Below are 17,300 nucleotides of genomic sequence, written 5' to 3'. Positions count from 1 at the left end.
ATCGGTTTCCTTCGAGCAAACTTTTTTGTGGTAAGTGCACAGATTCCTTCTGGAAGGTGAGGGGCTTACCTTCCCTCACCGCATCGCTACTGGCGTTGCATATAAGAAAGTTTCAAAGCAGCCCAAAACAAATAATGCACAGGTCATTTTGTGGTGTGGAGTACGCCAAGCAATAACGGTAAATAAGAAATGCCTTTATTAAAGAATTACAGTTTCAGATGTTTCTACATAGAACAATTTGTATTGCATTACCTTTTAGAACATTGTTTTGCATAACAAAGTAGTCTGTAATGAATATTAGCCTCTTTCCACTATAATTTTAAAACCAAAGTATGTATTTGTTTTGTTGATTACATATACATATCATGGTTTTATCTCAGTAAAGCATAGACAAAAATTTAAGTTGCCAGATGAATAATATTTTCTGTCAAACAGCAGCATCTCAAAGATTTCTTCTGAAGTCACGATGTGAAAAACTTTTCTGCTGTTTATGAGGGGGAAATTTAAGTGACATAACTGGAAAATGCCTCCACAGCCTTATATTCTCAATGACGTTAATTGCAAAATTGATGTTCTTTTCAGTGTATGAAGATCAGGCCCTGGAGTTGTACTTTTTAAGGAGAGTAAAAGCCTCCTTTAGCTTCAGGGTTCTGGCAGACGTCTCTGGCAAGCATGACTGTGATATCACACCATTTAAGCCTGCCCTTCTGTCAGAGGTTGCCGCCCCCTTACCACCCACTTACCTTGACTGCTCGTGGAATGGTTCAGTAGCATAAACTTATTGCCACTAGCGTTTGCTCTAATAGGAAGAGACCATTGCATTATACAAGCAAGTAAACAGCAGTCCTTCCCTTGTCAGAGTCCAACAAAAGTACTTTTGATTATTTTTGTACATTAAATAAACACAGAATTAAATAAGCTGGGGAATCTGCAGAAAGGAAGGATTTAAAGGCCACTTCTTTTTTGGCCAAATATTAATCTTGACTTACTAAACCTGGTTTTTTTAAATCATATAAATAGTGCCTTTTTTTGAGGCTACACTATTAATGCTTTAGCCTTGAAATATAAGCTGTAGTGCTAACGCTGTAATGTTAAAGTCTACCGAAGTTATTTACGCTATAACACGGGGATCAGTTCTGCATAAGAGCACAAGAACTTAACACTGCTAATACAAAGACCTCTGCTGTTCTCAGTCACACAGCTGGCTTTCCTCTAGAGCATCAGACTAACCAAACAACAACAACAACAACGTCAAGGGAGATCATGTGTTAGACTTAGGATCATTCCACATCCACTAAAACAGGACACAAAAGAATACAAACACATCTCACCTCAGCTGCGGGGGGAGATGGTTCCCTGTATGCAGGGCTCTGGTAGCTTTTTAGAACATAAAAAATGATGTAATCATTCATTATCCAGTTAAACTACTGCCTACTCAACCAGTTTCTCCCACATATTTTTCTGATTAATAACTAATAGTTACAGCAGAGTTTTAGGACACAGTGGTATTATTACAGAATAATTAAAAGCTACTACAGAGGATCCTCAAGAATTAAAATAATGGGCCACCTCCAAAGGAAACATAGCAAGGACAAGAAATACCAAACTGACAGCCTAGGCACAGAAAATAATAGATGCAAGCACAACTTAGGAACATAAGAACGCTGATAAACTAAAATTTACTTTAAGTATTTGCCATTTCATTTCAGTATTCCTCGTGTTATATTTCAGTGTTCTTTATGTTAAATCAAGGTGAATCTGGGGATTCTATAACAATTTACAATATGATTTTAAAGATATATATATATATATAGTGGCTATAGTGTATTCAAATTGCTATATCACCTAGAAAATTGATTATTATTTCAGCCACACAAAATAAAAAGAGAATTTCCTTTCTGTGCAAGTTATAGAGTGGGGGGAAAAGTAGTGTCATTACTGGGACTAATATAAAGTCTGAGACTGGTGCAGTTGGAGCAGCAAAATCTTGCAAATCAAAGCTTTTTTTTTAAAAAAACAGAATTAGTGACAATCCATTAAAGTGCTTTTAAGCAGAAATTTGTTGGTTTTAATTTACTGAAACTAGATGGTTTAACCAAGGATCTAAAGTTTTAAAGAACATTCAGTTGTCAAAAGATGGGAGTAGCAAGGCACACTAATACTTACTAAAACAAAAAACAGAGATTGGTCATATATACGTGTATACTTATATGAACATAAGCAATGCAGCACCATTGTCTTCTCTGAAGAAACTCCATTCAAATGGAGAATGGAAGCAATTTATTTTTTGCTGCTTTTGATGGGGACATGCGTTCCTTTCACATTGAGATTCTCCAAAGACGCTCTGGGCTCCCTGGGACCCGCAACTGCAAGCGGTTTCTCTCTGAAACAAACAACAAAAATCATAACCACCATATGATACGGGGGTTGGGGAATATACATTCTGGTAATTACTTATGTGGAGATACAGTTATTTTAGTTGTAAAACAGATTTGACTCTCCCTCCAAAACTACTTCCATTGACACCACCATAGGGTTGGACTGTTTCCTCACCTTGCACACTCAATGAGAAGAAACAAACAGCTTAGTTTGAAAACTGAAATTGAAGGTAAAGTAGCCTCTGTAATAAACCTCTAGGACTGAAGAGGTGCCAGAGGGAAAGTGCTCTGTGTAGTTTACAGAAGAGGAGTGTTTCCCTTCTGTAGCATTCGCTACCATACATGCAATGATAAAGGCATCACAACTTCCACAGAAACTATGTCAACAGGAGGGGAAGGCACCCCTCCAAAGCTTGGTAGACAGCAGTCTAGGCAGGGGGGCTCCTGCATTTACAGATGAAGTCCTCATTCCTGTACAGACTTCCTGGTCTTGGGATTAGGCCTCATTTGAAATCTAACCCTGAAGAGAGAGGTATGTCTGTCTCCAACTATATGGAAGGTGTCTTTCCTTTTACTCAAGAGAACAGATCAACCTAGCCCTCAAGAAGGATTATACCTTAATGCAACTAACCCGGTTTAATGACTGTGGGGGCAGCTACAACATTTGTACATAGTTGAGCTAAGAGCACTGGCATATTGCTCCAGAAAACTCACTTACCATTTTAGTGTATCAATTAATTAATTTTCAGAGTCAAATACACTGAATTTCTTCAAAATACTGCCTTACACTGTTTTTTTGTGGCATCGTGAAAAAAGGAGGAATAGAACACGCTATGTCTCCTCAGATTGCCAGTAAGCATTGTTTGCTTGTGAACAGATTGCTTCGGAATTGAATTTTCATTCTGCTGCTTATATATCCTTATTCTGGTAGGAAACTGTTTTTACCTTCTTAATCCATCTTCCCTGGGTATGTGATGAATACTTCTGTATTTTGGAGCTTCTAAATTGCATCTAGTTCTAGATGGCTTGAACTTCATAATCTCTTTCTGCCACTCTTCATCAAAGGTCTGGGCCTCAGCTGAAACACAGTTAAAGTTTGCTTTATTTTTAATAAATGCAAGCAAGGTCGGAAGAGACATGTAATGAAAGTTAGGTTTTCTGAACAGTGTTTTTTAAACTTGTGGTCCACAACTCTCCACGTGGCCTGCAAGCTATTTCTAGGGGATCTGTAAAAGATTACTAAAAGCTTACTGCAGTAGGCTTATGTTTGGAAGATAAAAATAAAAAAAAAAGCCTGTAAGTCACTATGTTGTAAAAGTATATGCACATTTTAACCAGGTATCTCTTAAATATGTTATTTTCCATTAGCTACAAACACACAGCAAATAGTAAAATTCTGTTGAAAGTTTGTTTGAAACCATAAAATATCATTAAAATTACTTTCAAATATGAGCAGCTGTTGTCCAAGCCAACAGTGCCAACTGCATTGCAACACAACATTTTAAGTCTAACTGGTTACTTGAACTTAGATTGTCCAAACTGACATCAACTAAGGAAACTTGATTTGCAGACTTAGCACTTTCTGAAAAACAGTCCCTTTTAAGATGTCTCAAGCTGGAACTTCAAAAGTGGTTGTGAAACAACAGCAAAAAGTCCATTAGAGAACTGCATAAAAAAACCCATACCCTCATCCAGGTTGATGAATTCTTGGTTCAATTCTTCATCACCAGTCTTGCTGTTCTTTGATTTTTTAATGACATGGGCACGATCATGAATATGATGACCAATAGCCATTTTTTCCAGTCCACTTTCAGAATCCTTAAGTGCTTTTCTTGTCTCCTTAACCTGTACAAAAAAAAAGGGAAATAAGTGTTCTTCCAACAAAAAAAAAGAAGGTAAAATAATGTTTTTAATCACATTTTCTTCCCTTAAGGTTTTATATCTTACTTTTGAAAAAGTTAGATTTTACAGGCTTTTCCAATTGTCTCTTTTACTGTGTTGGCTGAAACTACATTAACAAAGCACAGATCAAGTCTATTTTCCTTCTGCCAACAGAGAGGAAAATTAAAGAAAAACACCTAAAGCTTCTTAAGTAACATACATACTGGATATTAACTGTTGGGGGGAAAAAAAAGTCTAGTCTAAATATACTACATGCAGACAACTCTTCAGCATTCTCCTTGATGACAGAATGAATAACAGCCGATGCCAATATTCTCAGCATGAAGGGTCAACTAATTACTAGGTTGTCATGTTGACTGGCTTGAAACCCAGGCAACCACTTATCACTGTGTTCATAGGTATATTATTAGAACTTTTTTGATAACTGAGTGTCTGCTTGAGCTTGAACATATCCCACAGCCAATCATGCTCAACGGCCTTTACTGCTCGCATATAGTCTTTCATGAACCTTGCTTCAGGGTTCAAATTCAAATTTCTTAGCAGAATTAGATGCAACAGCTGCAAGGAAGTCAATGAAAGGGCATCTTCATGTGAAGCGTTACGTAAGCATTTAAAAGTGCTTGAGTAAAGGGGATGATTTGAAGCCACGTTTTGCATAAGTAGACTGCCTCTCGCTGTATTTTAGACAGAATTTTAAATGTACAAAAGAAGGATTAATTATAGCAAAGACAAAGACACTGGAGACCGCCTTGAAGAATCAGCTGTCTGGCACTCAATTTTTCCAGTCTTTGACTGGCATACAATTTATTTAGATGTATACTTAGAAGCACACAAATTACAAGGAAGAAAACAGCACTTTAGCTTAAGAAGCCTTTAATACAGAGCAATATTTAAACAGACATATATTTTTCTAAATTATAAGAGTAACTGTCTCCAGTAAAAAGAACCTGAAGGGAACTGTGGTTTGGTATAGATGAACTTCAATTCCGACAATTACATACCACCTTTTTGCTGCATCTCGGGACTACTTACACCTCCTGGAGCTGTGCGTGTCTGAGCTGAAGCCTGGAAAACTTTTGGTGGTTCATCTCCTATTTTGGAGTATGTCATCACAGAGGAGGAGCTGAATGTGTGTGCATCTGGATGGATGGACAGGTCATCCTACAAGCAATGTAGACTTATTTTATTAATAAAAGTTAAAACTTGTGGACAAAAGGTACTTGTTACATCCTGAGACTACCTTATTATGAACAAGAATACCCCTCTGAAAAATTAACCCTCAGACCTGGCAGCATAGGTATGGCCTGTTGGGAAGAGACCTTGGCACTTGATATGCCCTCACTCTTGTCCTAGCCTTGTCTGGCCACAGGTCTCCCCACGCCAGGAAACACGACAACAAATGAAATGCACAGGCAGCAATATGCAACTGCTCAAGCATTTGCCCTGGCATTGCTTACTTCAGTAATGAAGATATAACCTGTAACAGCAGTCTTGCCACATACAGTATATAAGGTGTGTAAAGAGTTCAGGTGAAACAGGACTTGAGCAACAATGGTTACGAGCCATTTTACAAGGCTGGTAAAACACAGTAAATATACTCAGCAACATTTAATGGGTATCAGCGTTATCTTCAAAGGCTGTGAAGAAAGAAGCAGCAGCACTGAAAAAAAAAAATCAGAGGAAAGGCTGTATGCAGGGTGGCATTTAGGTGTTTGTAATTTTGTTGTTCTTAAGTATACAGTAACACTTTAGACTGCTCCTTCACTTAAGGTGTCAGCTCTGGCAACAACCAGAGACCAGATAATTTATAACAGTTCTAACCCCTAGGGAACCAAGCATACATTTAAAGCACTGTTGTTAGCAAATAATCAGTGACAGCACAGAGAATTATAACCATGATACAGTCCAGAGGAAAAAAAATTCTTACTATGTGCTTGATACTAGTAGCCTTTTTCTTGGCAGGGCTTTGAGTAATATTTTAAACAACTTTCATTCTCCAATACAATTACTTTTAGAACAAATTTTTAAAAACTTACAAATTTTCTTTGCATTTCCAGCATACTGTTTCTCATATTTGACATCATCCTGTCCATTGCAAAAAAAGGTTCCCCAAAATCTGCATCCTGCTAAAAGAAAAGACATTAAAATTAAAACAAAGTCTTCTGACTTTCAAGTTCTGAAGCTGGTTCTTTTACATGCATTTTTTAATGCAAATCACACCATCAAAAAGGTTTTCATGGACTGCAATTCATAGACATAGACAAGCCAAAATGCACCTTTTCAAATGAAAAATTGAAAGCTAGCATGGGGAGCTTGATTGTTAAGCTGGAGATAGTAGAAAGGCAGAAGTGAAAGATTTGTCACTCAAATGTCAAAATAAGCTCATACTGTGGCCAATTTACATGAACTATTTTCATGTACCATCTAACCTAAATAGCCTCTGCTGTAAAAAGTACTATATGACCCTCCATGTGTTGTGATCTATTGAAGATCAAACTATCTCTGTTATGCAAATCCTTAATGCATATGGAATCACACTGAAAGTCCAACCCAACAGACATAGCTGTTCCTTTGCAGAAGTAGTATACATTACTCATAAAAGGACAGCGCGGAAAAATCAGAGAACCATAATTTGGTATTTTAATAGCAGCTTAAGTACTCGATGCTATAGATATATTCAACAAAACATTGATTTGTTATTTTTAAATGAAAGCAGAAGATCCAACGTTGCACAAAGGATAGATACTAAGACAGATGTACACGCGCAGAATTTTATTCATAGGATCTGTAGGTGGTGGCCTATACTGGCCATACTGATGAAAGCTACCTTTGGAAGAAAACAAACACAAAACCAATACAGAGACAGGGAGACAAAGTAGGGAAAGGGTGAACCCTCCTAAGCAACCATCTGGGAAGACAGCAAAGCTGTCCCAAACGAGCATCCTCCTCTGGGCTCCTCTCCAGGACAGCAGGTAGTAATGACAAAGATGATTTTCACTATGCCTTTCCTTTCCTACTATGAACTTTTCCTCAGGACCTGTTCAAACTCCCTACTGGGCTGCCTGGTTTCTGAAATGAGTGGCTCTGGTTGAGTAAGCACCACATAGCAGTTGGTCAGTGAGCTTCTAGGCTCACACAGGCCTAGCTGCTTCCCAGGATGGCCACTGTGCCACCACTACGCTCTGCTCCACAGGGGTGAAGCTGTGGGGAGAGCAGGGAAAACGGCTCCCAGGGGCTCTGCAAAACGCAGCAGCTTCGGCAAGAGGCAGGCTGCCGGGCTGCGCGTAGCGGCCCTTCGCGCAGCTAAGGGGCTATGAAACACCAGGATGTTAATGACAAGAGCAAACACCCCATGTTCTTCCAACTCCTAGAAACACATAGAATTAAATTTATTTACTTTCCTGTAAATAGCTATGTATTTAAAAATAAAATCTGCAGTTTAAGCACAAAACTACGTAAAGTTAGGGTGTAGAAACTCTTCAGTTTTCTTGACTAGCAAGAAATCTGACTCCCTAAGGGCTATCAAAACCTCTGGGCAATAATTATAGACAATTTAGGGCATCAAATCATTGCAAGTGTCAGTAACTCCAGAAAACTGCCTTCTACAGATAGAAGTCTGGACACTGACCAATGACATCACATAGCAATCAGCTGTACCTCTGGAATTATATGCCACAGATTGTGGTGGGAGGAATAAAACCAGAGCCTGTGCAGTTAATAACAAAAGAACTTTGATTAGCTAATACATGTTTTGCATACAGAAAGTTGCCAATTTGTGCTTCTGCAAAAGATAATTAAGTAAGTAAAACTTTAAAATCTGGAAATTCGAAGACCCATGCCCATTTTTACCCGCTCTACAAGTGAGAGCCACTCAATCTCTAAGCTACTGGTTTTCAATCTGAGGACTAATTAAAGCCTTCCAAAGGAAGCAAAAACCTCCATGAGGGTCATAACATAACAATGAACTTGTTTTTCCTCAGGTACTTTGTACAGATATTGTACAAGGTATTCCAGAGCCCAAACAAACTACAGCTGAAAAACCTTCCAAGCCCTGTTCCAGTGGAAATTCTGTCTCCAGAAGCTGGCCTGTCTTAGCTGTGACCAGTGCTACAGGTCTTGTTGGTATCCACACCCACTAACACACTCCAAGCCACTAGCATCCATCTACAGGCAGCACTCAGAGTTCGGAGTCTCTCTCCAGGGATTATTTCATTCATATCTATCAGAGATCAAGCACCAACAGATACATTGCCAAGCAGAAAAGCCAGCTGCCAAGCAGTAACTTTTCCAATCTTGATATCAGCATATTTAGTCTACCTCCACATTTTCATTTAATAAGGAAAAAATAATTTTAAAAAATCTTTCTTTAATTACATTGTTCTGTGTATCTAGACACCAATAGAAGCAGTTTGCAAGCACACTGAAACTAGCCTTTGTCCATGCTTTAGTTATGCTGACAGTATGCACATATAAGCAAGAGCTACAAGTATTAGCAAGAGCTCCTGGGATACTAACCACTCTACCAAAGCCTGCAAAGGGCATGAGGGAACAGGTTGTTGCCTGGAAGAAAAAGGACCAGCATCTTTTAGTTATTGTACCTGTTATCAGATGCAGCAGAAGTGTCTAGTGCACTTTTGTATACAGCAGGTGATATTAAACATTTCTGATCAAAAAAACAGTCATTCAAGAGGACCTTGGTCATTTATGGTGTGCTACAACAATATAACATGAAGTAATCTCTGAATATATAGAAGTAATATATTTATACTAATGATACTGGAAAGCAATAGCTGTCACCACATTTAATAAGTCATATGAATATGTATGTTCTAGAAGCACTTAAAGCTAGAAGTTGAGAAACATTTGTGTACCATAGCAACCTTTGTACTACAATTATTTAAAATGTGGCACAGTGCTTCAGGCCTCAACCAGTTCTCTGAAAACACTTTATTCTAGTCATGCAGTAGAACCCCATCACTGAAAGTTGATTAAAATCAACAAATCAATAGTCCTCTTAAGGTAAATTTATGTAATTAAATTTCAGAAGGTTGACATGCAATTTTAGAGCTTAAAAAAATTAAGTGATGCAGCTGACCTGTTCACAAGCACTCTTTATGTATTACAAGAGATTAATGTAAATATAAAGGTATTTATTTGAAATAGCCATATATTCCTTGCAATAAACAAATGAAGTTTAACTTGTCAGCAGTTTCAAAGGTCATGGCAAAAAAAGTTCTAGGTAAATCTATCATCATATACAGAACCACCCAAAGACAAATCCCCACAAGCAAATTATATTCTTCTGTAGTTGTATAAATAGATGTAGCTATAAACACCGGCAAATACAGTTCCTGTTTGACGAACTGATATTGAATATCCCTATATGACAGGGCAATGAGATGCTAGAAAACAAATTGATGTTTCCAGGAAACCAAGCTCAGAGAGTTATATAAAAGCCCACGTAAAGAAAGTTGGTTAGACAGAAGTACCAAACACTTTACAATAACTTTAAGTACAAAAGGAAGGAATTATCCAATTCTTGAATACCTTTAGGAACTCCTTCTGACTGCAGTTCTGTCTAATATGTAGTGACAAAAAATAATAAAATACTTTTTTTTATATATATTACGCAAAAGGATATCCTCAGAAATAAAGTTGTTAGTCATAAAAAGTTTATAAACTCTTTGTTTTATAATACATACTAAAAGCAGTTAAATAGTTGCCTAATATATAGGACAATCAGATATCCAACCAAACCCAAATTACAGTATCTCTTAAGATGTTTTACCCCATTCCTCCTGCTCATCCTCCCCTCCCTCCCTCCAAGAGACTAAAAACTGACACTGTAAACCTGCTTAAGAAAAGCATTTTCAGATTTGAATGCTATATTGATGCACATTGACTTGTTGCAACAAAGTCTGTGCCTTGTAAAGCAGTTTTAGGTATGCTATAGTTTACTTAAACATAGAATTATAATATCAGTAATCGGTATGGGTAATTTTAACAAAGCGTATTTTCCATGGTAGTAAAGATATCCATCCTTTCCCACATAAAAATCTAATTATTTTAAGTGTTTGAATAATTTCTGGAGGGAAGCCAGTAAAAGCAGTTTGAGACTGTGACAAGGCTCAAATAATCAGTACTGAGTCTTCTGTGACATCTGGCAACTCTTAGGTGAAACATTAGGAACATTAAAAGATACTGGAAAGATTTTAGCAGGTGTGGAATTCTCTTGTGCTTATCAAAATAATGCAGCACTCTTGCACCTTTAACTCCTTTCTGTAACCATAGATAAAGGTTTTGTATGCCTCACATTTATCCCTCCCTGCCAAGAACAAGGGATACAAACCCCCAAGATATTAGGGTATGGTCTGACATATTCTTTTTCCTTTAGAAAAAGAAGTCTGATCTGTTTTTAGGCATCTAGTGAACCAAGGCCTAAGAATCTGCTTCAGTAGAGGAAAGATCATGCCCCAATTAGATCCAGCAACATCTATATTTGACACTAACTGGCAATGTATGAGCACGGAGGAAGGAATCTGACAGTTACCCTTTTGACTTGTAGGTGACAGTCTGTGTTTCAGCTATGTTTATTAAGCTCTAACTATCTAGGTTTGAACAACCACCAACAAATCTGGCTGAGTTCCACAAGCCCTTGTAATCTGTTTTGTCTTCCAACTGTTTTTTTTAAATCAAATCCAACTCATTAAAGTAAGAGGTCATTCCGTCGCAAAAATATTTAGCCTGGTGGAGGGAAAGGAACCAACTTCAAATGTATAACCTTTATAAATACAGCAGTTAGATAAAGTTTAACTACAGAAGCATAAGATATAATTGTCCTGCATGCCGAGAGAGTTGAAAAGATACTTTATGTAAAACATAAATCATTGCCAACGTCTGTTTCAGCTGATAATTTACAGAAATGCTAGGTTTCATATCAGTTTCCTTGATCTTTAATTCTTAGTGTCTTGTATCTAGAGAAAAGATTAAGAATCAGATTAAATGCAGAACGTGAAGCCTTTATTCACAGTTGCAAAGTTGAAGCAGGGTTTAAAATATTTGTGTAGATAAATTTAGGTGGCTGAAACACAGGTTAGGCCTAAATAAAACTTCAACGTACTTGACACAAGATACCAAAGTGCAGAGCAGAGGCATAAACATAAAAAGGTATCTTTTTAAGTCAAGTTAGCACAAAAAAAGGAATTTAGCGTTCAAAGAAGGCTCTGTCTTTGGACATTTTTAATGCCTTTCTGCAATAGAAACATTTAATACAAAACATTTATTAAACCAAACTCTTGATAAATATGTTTGGCTTGTTTCATTAAATATTGTCCATGCAGTGTTCAATAACAAAAATTTCCTACTAGTCCTAACAGAAACAAGTTTGTCAGTGTTCAGTAATAAATGCTTAAACAATAGGCCATTAAGGAACCAAGAGAGAGATTATTCATGTTTTACTCAGTGATGAAACAATCTGACCAAGGCTGCAATAGCTGAGCCAAGCCTGTTTCCACCAGACCAGATTTAACAGAAATGGAAATGTAAAGCCGACTATATTACCAGTAAGTGTAAATTCCATGTAGCAATCCTCAGAGATTAAGAAAATACTTACTCTGCGATTTCCTCTTAGTGCAACCCGAGAGTCCTGGCGTGCTCTTCGATCTACTGTTCTCTCCCCACCATCTGTTATACTGAGAAATGGATCTCGTCCAAAAGGATCAGAAAATCCTCTCATCATCTGCCGCATATATTCATGGTGTGCAGCAAAAGGATCGCTGAAAAAGAGATATTTCACAGAGAAAGTCATCAGGTTTTATTCCAAGCTAAATTTCCAAGTAAAAGGGCTCTGAAATTTTTAAAACTCAATTTTTTAAAATCATTCCATATGGTTCTTTATTCAAATTCTTTATTTTAATAGGACCCAACTGGGCAATTGTCTGTTCCTCACAAACTCTCGCTTCTTCCACTTTTCTTCCCATCTCGCAGGTTGGTCAGTCATTTTAGTTCTTTTCTCAGCTGCCTTCATTGCTCTCCTGTGCAATGGGTGTCAGTACTGCTTTTTCTCTTTCCTCATCTTTTCCAAAAACATTCCATCCTCTGCAGCCATCTTTCACTCCAGCCTATGTTTACTATCTGCCAGGAACTATAAAACTGACCTGTACTTTATTTATCACTACTTCTACCTCCAACCCCTGATATTAAAAATCCTTTTTCTCTGCTTTGGAAAAAAGATTCTTACTAGCTTTTTGCTTTCCTGATAGCTTTCCCTCCTCTTCTCTCCTCTTTCTAGACACTCAACCTCTGCTTCCAAAAACCTACAGAACCCCATCACTCATTTCAAAGCTTGGCTTGCAGGTAAACCATTGCTAAACTTGCCCTCCATTATTACTTAGTTCTTTGCATTCTCTGATTTGGCCAGGAACTAAAGATTTCAAATTGAGGCCAAAAGGAGCCAAATTTATAGCGTGCTTCTGACAAAATCATATCATCAGTCCTGTTGCCTGTAGTCCAAAGCTACAAATTATTACTTCATACAAAAAAACATGCTTCGTTTCCTCTCTTCATCTCCACTCTAATCTTCCCCTTTGCTGTTCTGCTGAAAGCCATTTTATTAACATTAACAGTCATTTCTCAGGTATGCTTACTTAGACTTAATAGCACCTCGCCTTCCTTCCCATCAATTTCCTGGCACTCCCCAGACACCTCACACCCTCCTTCTCTCCAGGACATCGCAACCTTTCCCATCACATCTCATGCCTCCAAGAAGAAAAGCTTCAGGTTGTTCCTCTGACCTTCAAGACCCAATCATCTCTTGCAAGTTCCCTGAACAGTTTTTCTATTCTCCCCAGCCCTTATATCCAGCCCCATGAAAACTAGTTGCCACACCACGTGGCCAATTCGATCTCTTCACTTTGTACCGTCTCTTCTTGTGTTAAAGTTGCATTTATTTTTTCCTTTTTAAGTGAAAAAGAAATAAGGTTACAAACATAACACTGGATTAATTTCCAAACAAGATTTTTTTAAACACGCCAATATCCCTTTAAGGTGCACACATGCTTAACTCACTCCCGTGCAAACAGACCTTCACAGTTCAAAAGTAGTTTTACCATTGTCATTAAGCAGACCCTAATCTACCCTGCTCACATGACTGCTAGCTTTAATTTCAGTCCTAATGTGATAAGCAGCTCACACACAGCAAGTGTCCCCTCACTTTTCACAGGATGAAGAACAGATGGAAAAAGTTGCCGCGCAAGCCAAGATGAGGGAAGCACACAAGCACTACCACAGCATACGCATACTTCCATCAAATCTATTTTGACACCACAAACTTCAGATAGGTTTGGTTACCAAACCAGAAATAAATATGAATGTATTCCATCAGTAACTTATGCATAACAAAATTTCTTCCCAGACCCTTCCAGTTCAAAAGAAGTAAGGTCCTCATAAGTTAACTACAACACATCACAGGCAAAACAAGATTCCACAAATTTAATGTAGATATGAAAAACTGGTTGAATTTAATGTGCTCAATATGCCATCATACATCTCACCTGACATAAAATAATGCTTCATGCCTTGTGAAACTGTCCTTTTTTGCCTTATTTCAATTTCTCTGGCAACTTCTCTTGGCCATTCACCCTCCAGTACATCTATTTGATAAACTCATACCTGAATCTAAAACCATGGGGTTCTGATTTTTTGGGTTTGTTTTTTGGTTTGGGTTGGGGTTTTTATTGTTGTTTTTTGTGGGTTTGTTTGGGGGGTTTTTGTTTTGTTTTTAAACAAGAAAGGTCTAAGAAACAATTTAGAAATACAGCTTCTATCAGAAGCAGGGAAGTAAGCTACATACTGTGGAGTGACAGATTTAGGAACAAAACTGAAGTCTCCCAGTTTCCTAGGGACATTCTAAGGAGTCATTCAAACAAAGATCTAGTGCTGTCAAACCTTGATAGAAATACTACATTTTCAGCATGTTCTGGAATAGCACAAAACCAATAGAAAGTCAACAGGGAATCTGTCCGGAAGACAAGGCTTCCAAGGAATTAAACCTACCACCTTGATGGCTCTGATGACTGAAAGTCAAACTATAACTAAAAAAGGAGTATGTCACCCACACAAAATATGTATAAATATACACACACACACACACAAAACAAGTCAAAGTCTCTCCAGTAGAGGATGCAAGATCTTAAGTTCTTGATTCAAATCACAGATTTTATACGACAGCAACAGTTCAGTTTAATTACCATTGATCACATCTGGCTTAAAATCTGACATTTTTTTAGCTGGGGGGAAAGATATTTTTGATGAGACAGACATGAACTTCTGCACACTTTGCACTACTATACCATAAAAGTGACGGAGGAAAAAGAAAGGGGGTTCTATAAGGGGTTTACACACCGAATTTGTGCCTTTGACATATTAAGTGCTGTAAGTCATTTTCAAAATTAAGTTCTGAATGGAACAAACAATTTGTACATTTGTTGTCCACACATGCAAGTGAGCATTTTCACTAAGGTGTGTCTTGCTTGGTGAGTTCTTGTATGATTCAGGCTTAAGCTCCCAAGTTTAAGGCTTTACGTTCCAGCTGAAGCCCTTTATGGTGTTTTAAGTATAATGTTACTCCTTACTTCAGTGTATGTTTCTGGTCAGCTGAAAATCAGTGTCCTAGAATGATAAATTCAGTTTATTATTTCTGAAAACTGTACTTCATATTAGATACACTTTTTTTTAATTAGGAAGTTATGTAAACCTGAAGATGCAAAATCACACTGGAGATAACACCTGGAACAATAAAACAAAAGCTGTGTATTGGTAAATTAAAAACAGAGGCCAACTGCACTTGGCAGAGGAGATGCAAGTTCTGCACCTGTCCAAGCTACTAGGGACGAAACTCAGCTGGGCCAGGGCAGCGCTTTGGCTGACAGACCGGTGCTTCCCCAGGACAGCTGCTCACAGATGGAGCCATTTCTTTTAAGCCAGGCACTATTTCCAGTTCAGCAGTCAAAATCTCTCCTTGTGAGGCAACACAAGCTTATTAGTTTCCAGAATAGTGTAATCTTATCTGAAGTAATAAGCTCATTTCCCTAACTATATGCAAAACAGATTTACAGGGACAGTGCCAAGAAAATTAATCTCAATATCAATCTCTTTCTCTCATCTCTTTCACACACACTCCCTTCCTCTATCTCCTGCCATCTTTTTTTTTCTCAGATTTTTAAACTGCATCAGTGGCTACAATAAAAATGCATAAACAAAAGTGAATAAATAAGAGGAGAGCAATTCATATTTCAAAAGCATGCTACAAATTACTATAAACAAGAGTTAATTTCCAGTATTATTTTAATTTCATGCAGAGGATTTGCATAGTAAAGTTTTCTGCGTAGTGCATCCTGCATATAACTGAGTTGCTATAATAGTGCGCATATTCCTAGAAACCAAGCGTACTAATGCATCTTGCACAGCTTTAGAAACTATCCCACTGCTAGGAACGTGCTTTTGCAGCTGAGCGCTAGATTCTCCTTTAAGAGGTACAAACTCAACCTCAGGGAGAATATCCTGTAGCTAAGGGATACAGTCAACAAACCCACAGCACAGGGCCTGATGTTACCCTTCCCCACCCACCCACTGGCACTACCCCTTACTTTTGCTTATAACCAAGCTCTACATAGAAAGTACCATGACTTTCGAAAAACTAAACCACAAGTTTTGCTGAGCTAAATCATCAACATCCATTCAGGAACTCAGTACAAGGAGACAGACGGTTTGCCTTCACTGACCTTTGCACAGTTGTTTGCAAAGGTGTTTGCAAAGTTTTAATGCAGGAATGCCTGGCGTTATCTTTAGCGAATGCATTAACAAAATGAGCTCAGAAACAGTGTACAGTGAAAAAAACCCAAATAAATCCAGAAAAGCTAGGACATCCCACACCTGCCCACTTTCTAAGAAACTGAAAAAAAAAAAACCCCAAATATCAAGAAACTCAAACCAACGGAGGTGAAGATTCCTTCTCAGTTGCTGTCACTATGAAATTAGGATTAAGCTCTTCACTGCGCTACGTGACAGAAGTTACAAGCATTGCTGAAGAGGGGAGCAAGAGACAAGGCTCTGGTATCTCATAGAATCTCAGAATGTCCTGAGCTGGAAGGGACCCGCAGGGACCACTGAGTCCCGCTCCTGTCCCCGCACAGGACACCCCAAATTCACACCATGCCTCTGAGGACGTTGTCCGAGTGCTTCTTGAATATCGCCAGGCTGGTGCTGTGATGCCTCCCTGGGGAGCCTGTTCCAGGGCTCCACCGCTCCCTGGGTGAAGAGCCTTTCCCTAATAGCCAGCCTAACCCTCCCCGGGCACATCTTCCTGCCGTCCCCATTTAACATCACCGGCAACACTTTAACCCCCACGCACGCCGGTTTAACGGGCGCTCCGCGCCTGCGGCTGCTTCAGGCAGCTGGAGAAGCGCGGCTGCGAACCGAACCCCACCGGCCGTTAACGCCGGCCAGAGACGCGCCCTCCGGAGCGACAAGAACCCCGGGGGACTTCTTCAGGCGGCGGCGGGGGAGCGCTGCGACCTCCCGGCCGCCTCCCGCCCACCCCCTCACACAACCCCGACCCCCGCCCTGAGGCTGGGCCCCCGGAGGCCGCCGCCCGCCCCGGGGCGCGGGGGGCCCGGCGTTGCCCCTCACCGGAAGAAGGGGTCCTCCTCGAAGCAGCGCCCCAGCCCACCGAACATGGCCGCGGCTCCCCGCCGGTGTGAGCGCCGCCCGCCGCGCCTGCCCCCCACCGCCGCCGCCGCTCCCCCACGTGACACCGTCCCGCGACGCCACTGGCCGCCACCGCCGTGACGACTGAGCGGGGGGGCGGGGCTCGGCGGGGGCCGCCGTTGCCGTGGTAACCGGCACCGCCGCGCTGGGCCCCGGCCCGAAGGTTCTGGAGCGGGGCCGGGCGGGGAGCGGGGGCCAGCGGCCGCCCCACACGTAGGGACCCCACGCTGCTCTTCCCCGGGATGCCTCCCCCGG

At 39.7% G+C, this 17,300-nt stretch overlaps 1 protein-coding gene across 4 annotated transcripts; it reads right to left on the bottom strand.

Annotated features, from left to right (window-relative positions):
• Window positions 1–173: 173 nt before the first annotated feature.
• Window positions 174–17,077, bottom strand: MLF1 (myeloid leukemia factor 1). Of its 4 annotated transcripts, none has more exons than XM_064457883.1 (8): window positions 16,968–17,077; window positions 11,893–12,055; window positions 8,796–8,840; window positions 6,317–6,406; window positions 5,313–5,441; window positions 4,064–4,223; window positions 3,324–3,456; window positions 174–2,383 (listed from the first exon to the last, which is right to left on the bottom strand). In XM_064457883.1, exons 1-8 carry the CDS (start codon window positions 17,012–17,014, stop codon window positions 2,281–2,283), a joined length of 870 nt encoding a protein of 289 aa, XP_064313953.1. In that variant the 5' UTR covers window positions 17,015–17,077; the 3' UTR covers window positions 174–2,280. The 4 variants fall into 4 exon arrangements, with proteins under 4 accessions (XP_064313953.1, XP_064313954.1, XP_064313955.1 ...); XM_064457884.1 differs by having other exon boundaries at window positions 6,317–6,403; XM_064457885.1 differs by lacking the exon at window positions 8,796–8,840.
• Between the last annotated feature and the right edge of the window lie 223 nt (window positions 17,078–17,300).

This window comes from Phalacrocorax carbo, chromosome 7 (genome assembly GCF_963921805.1).
Source record: "Phalacrocorax carbo chromosome 7, bPhaCar2.1, whole genome shotgun sequence".
NCBI lineage: Eukaryota > Metazoa > Chordata > Aves > Suliformes > Phalacrocoracidae > Phalacrocorax > Phalacrocorax carbo.
The sequence above is the reverse complement of the archived record's forward strand: the minus strand, read 5'-3'. Positions and strand labels throughout refer to the sequence as shown.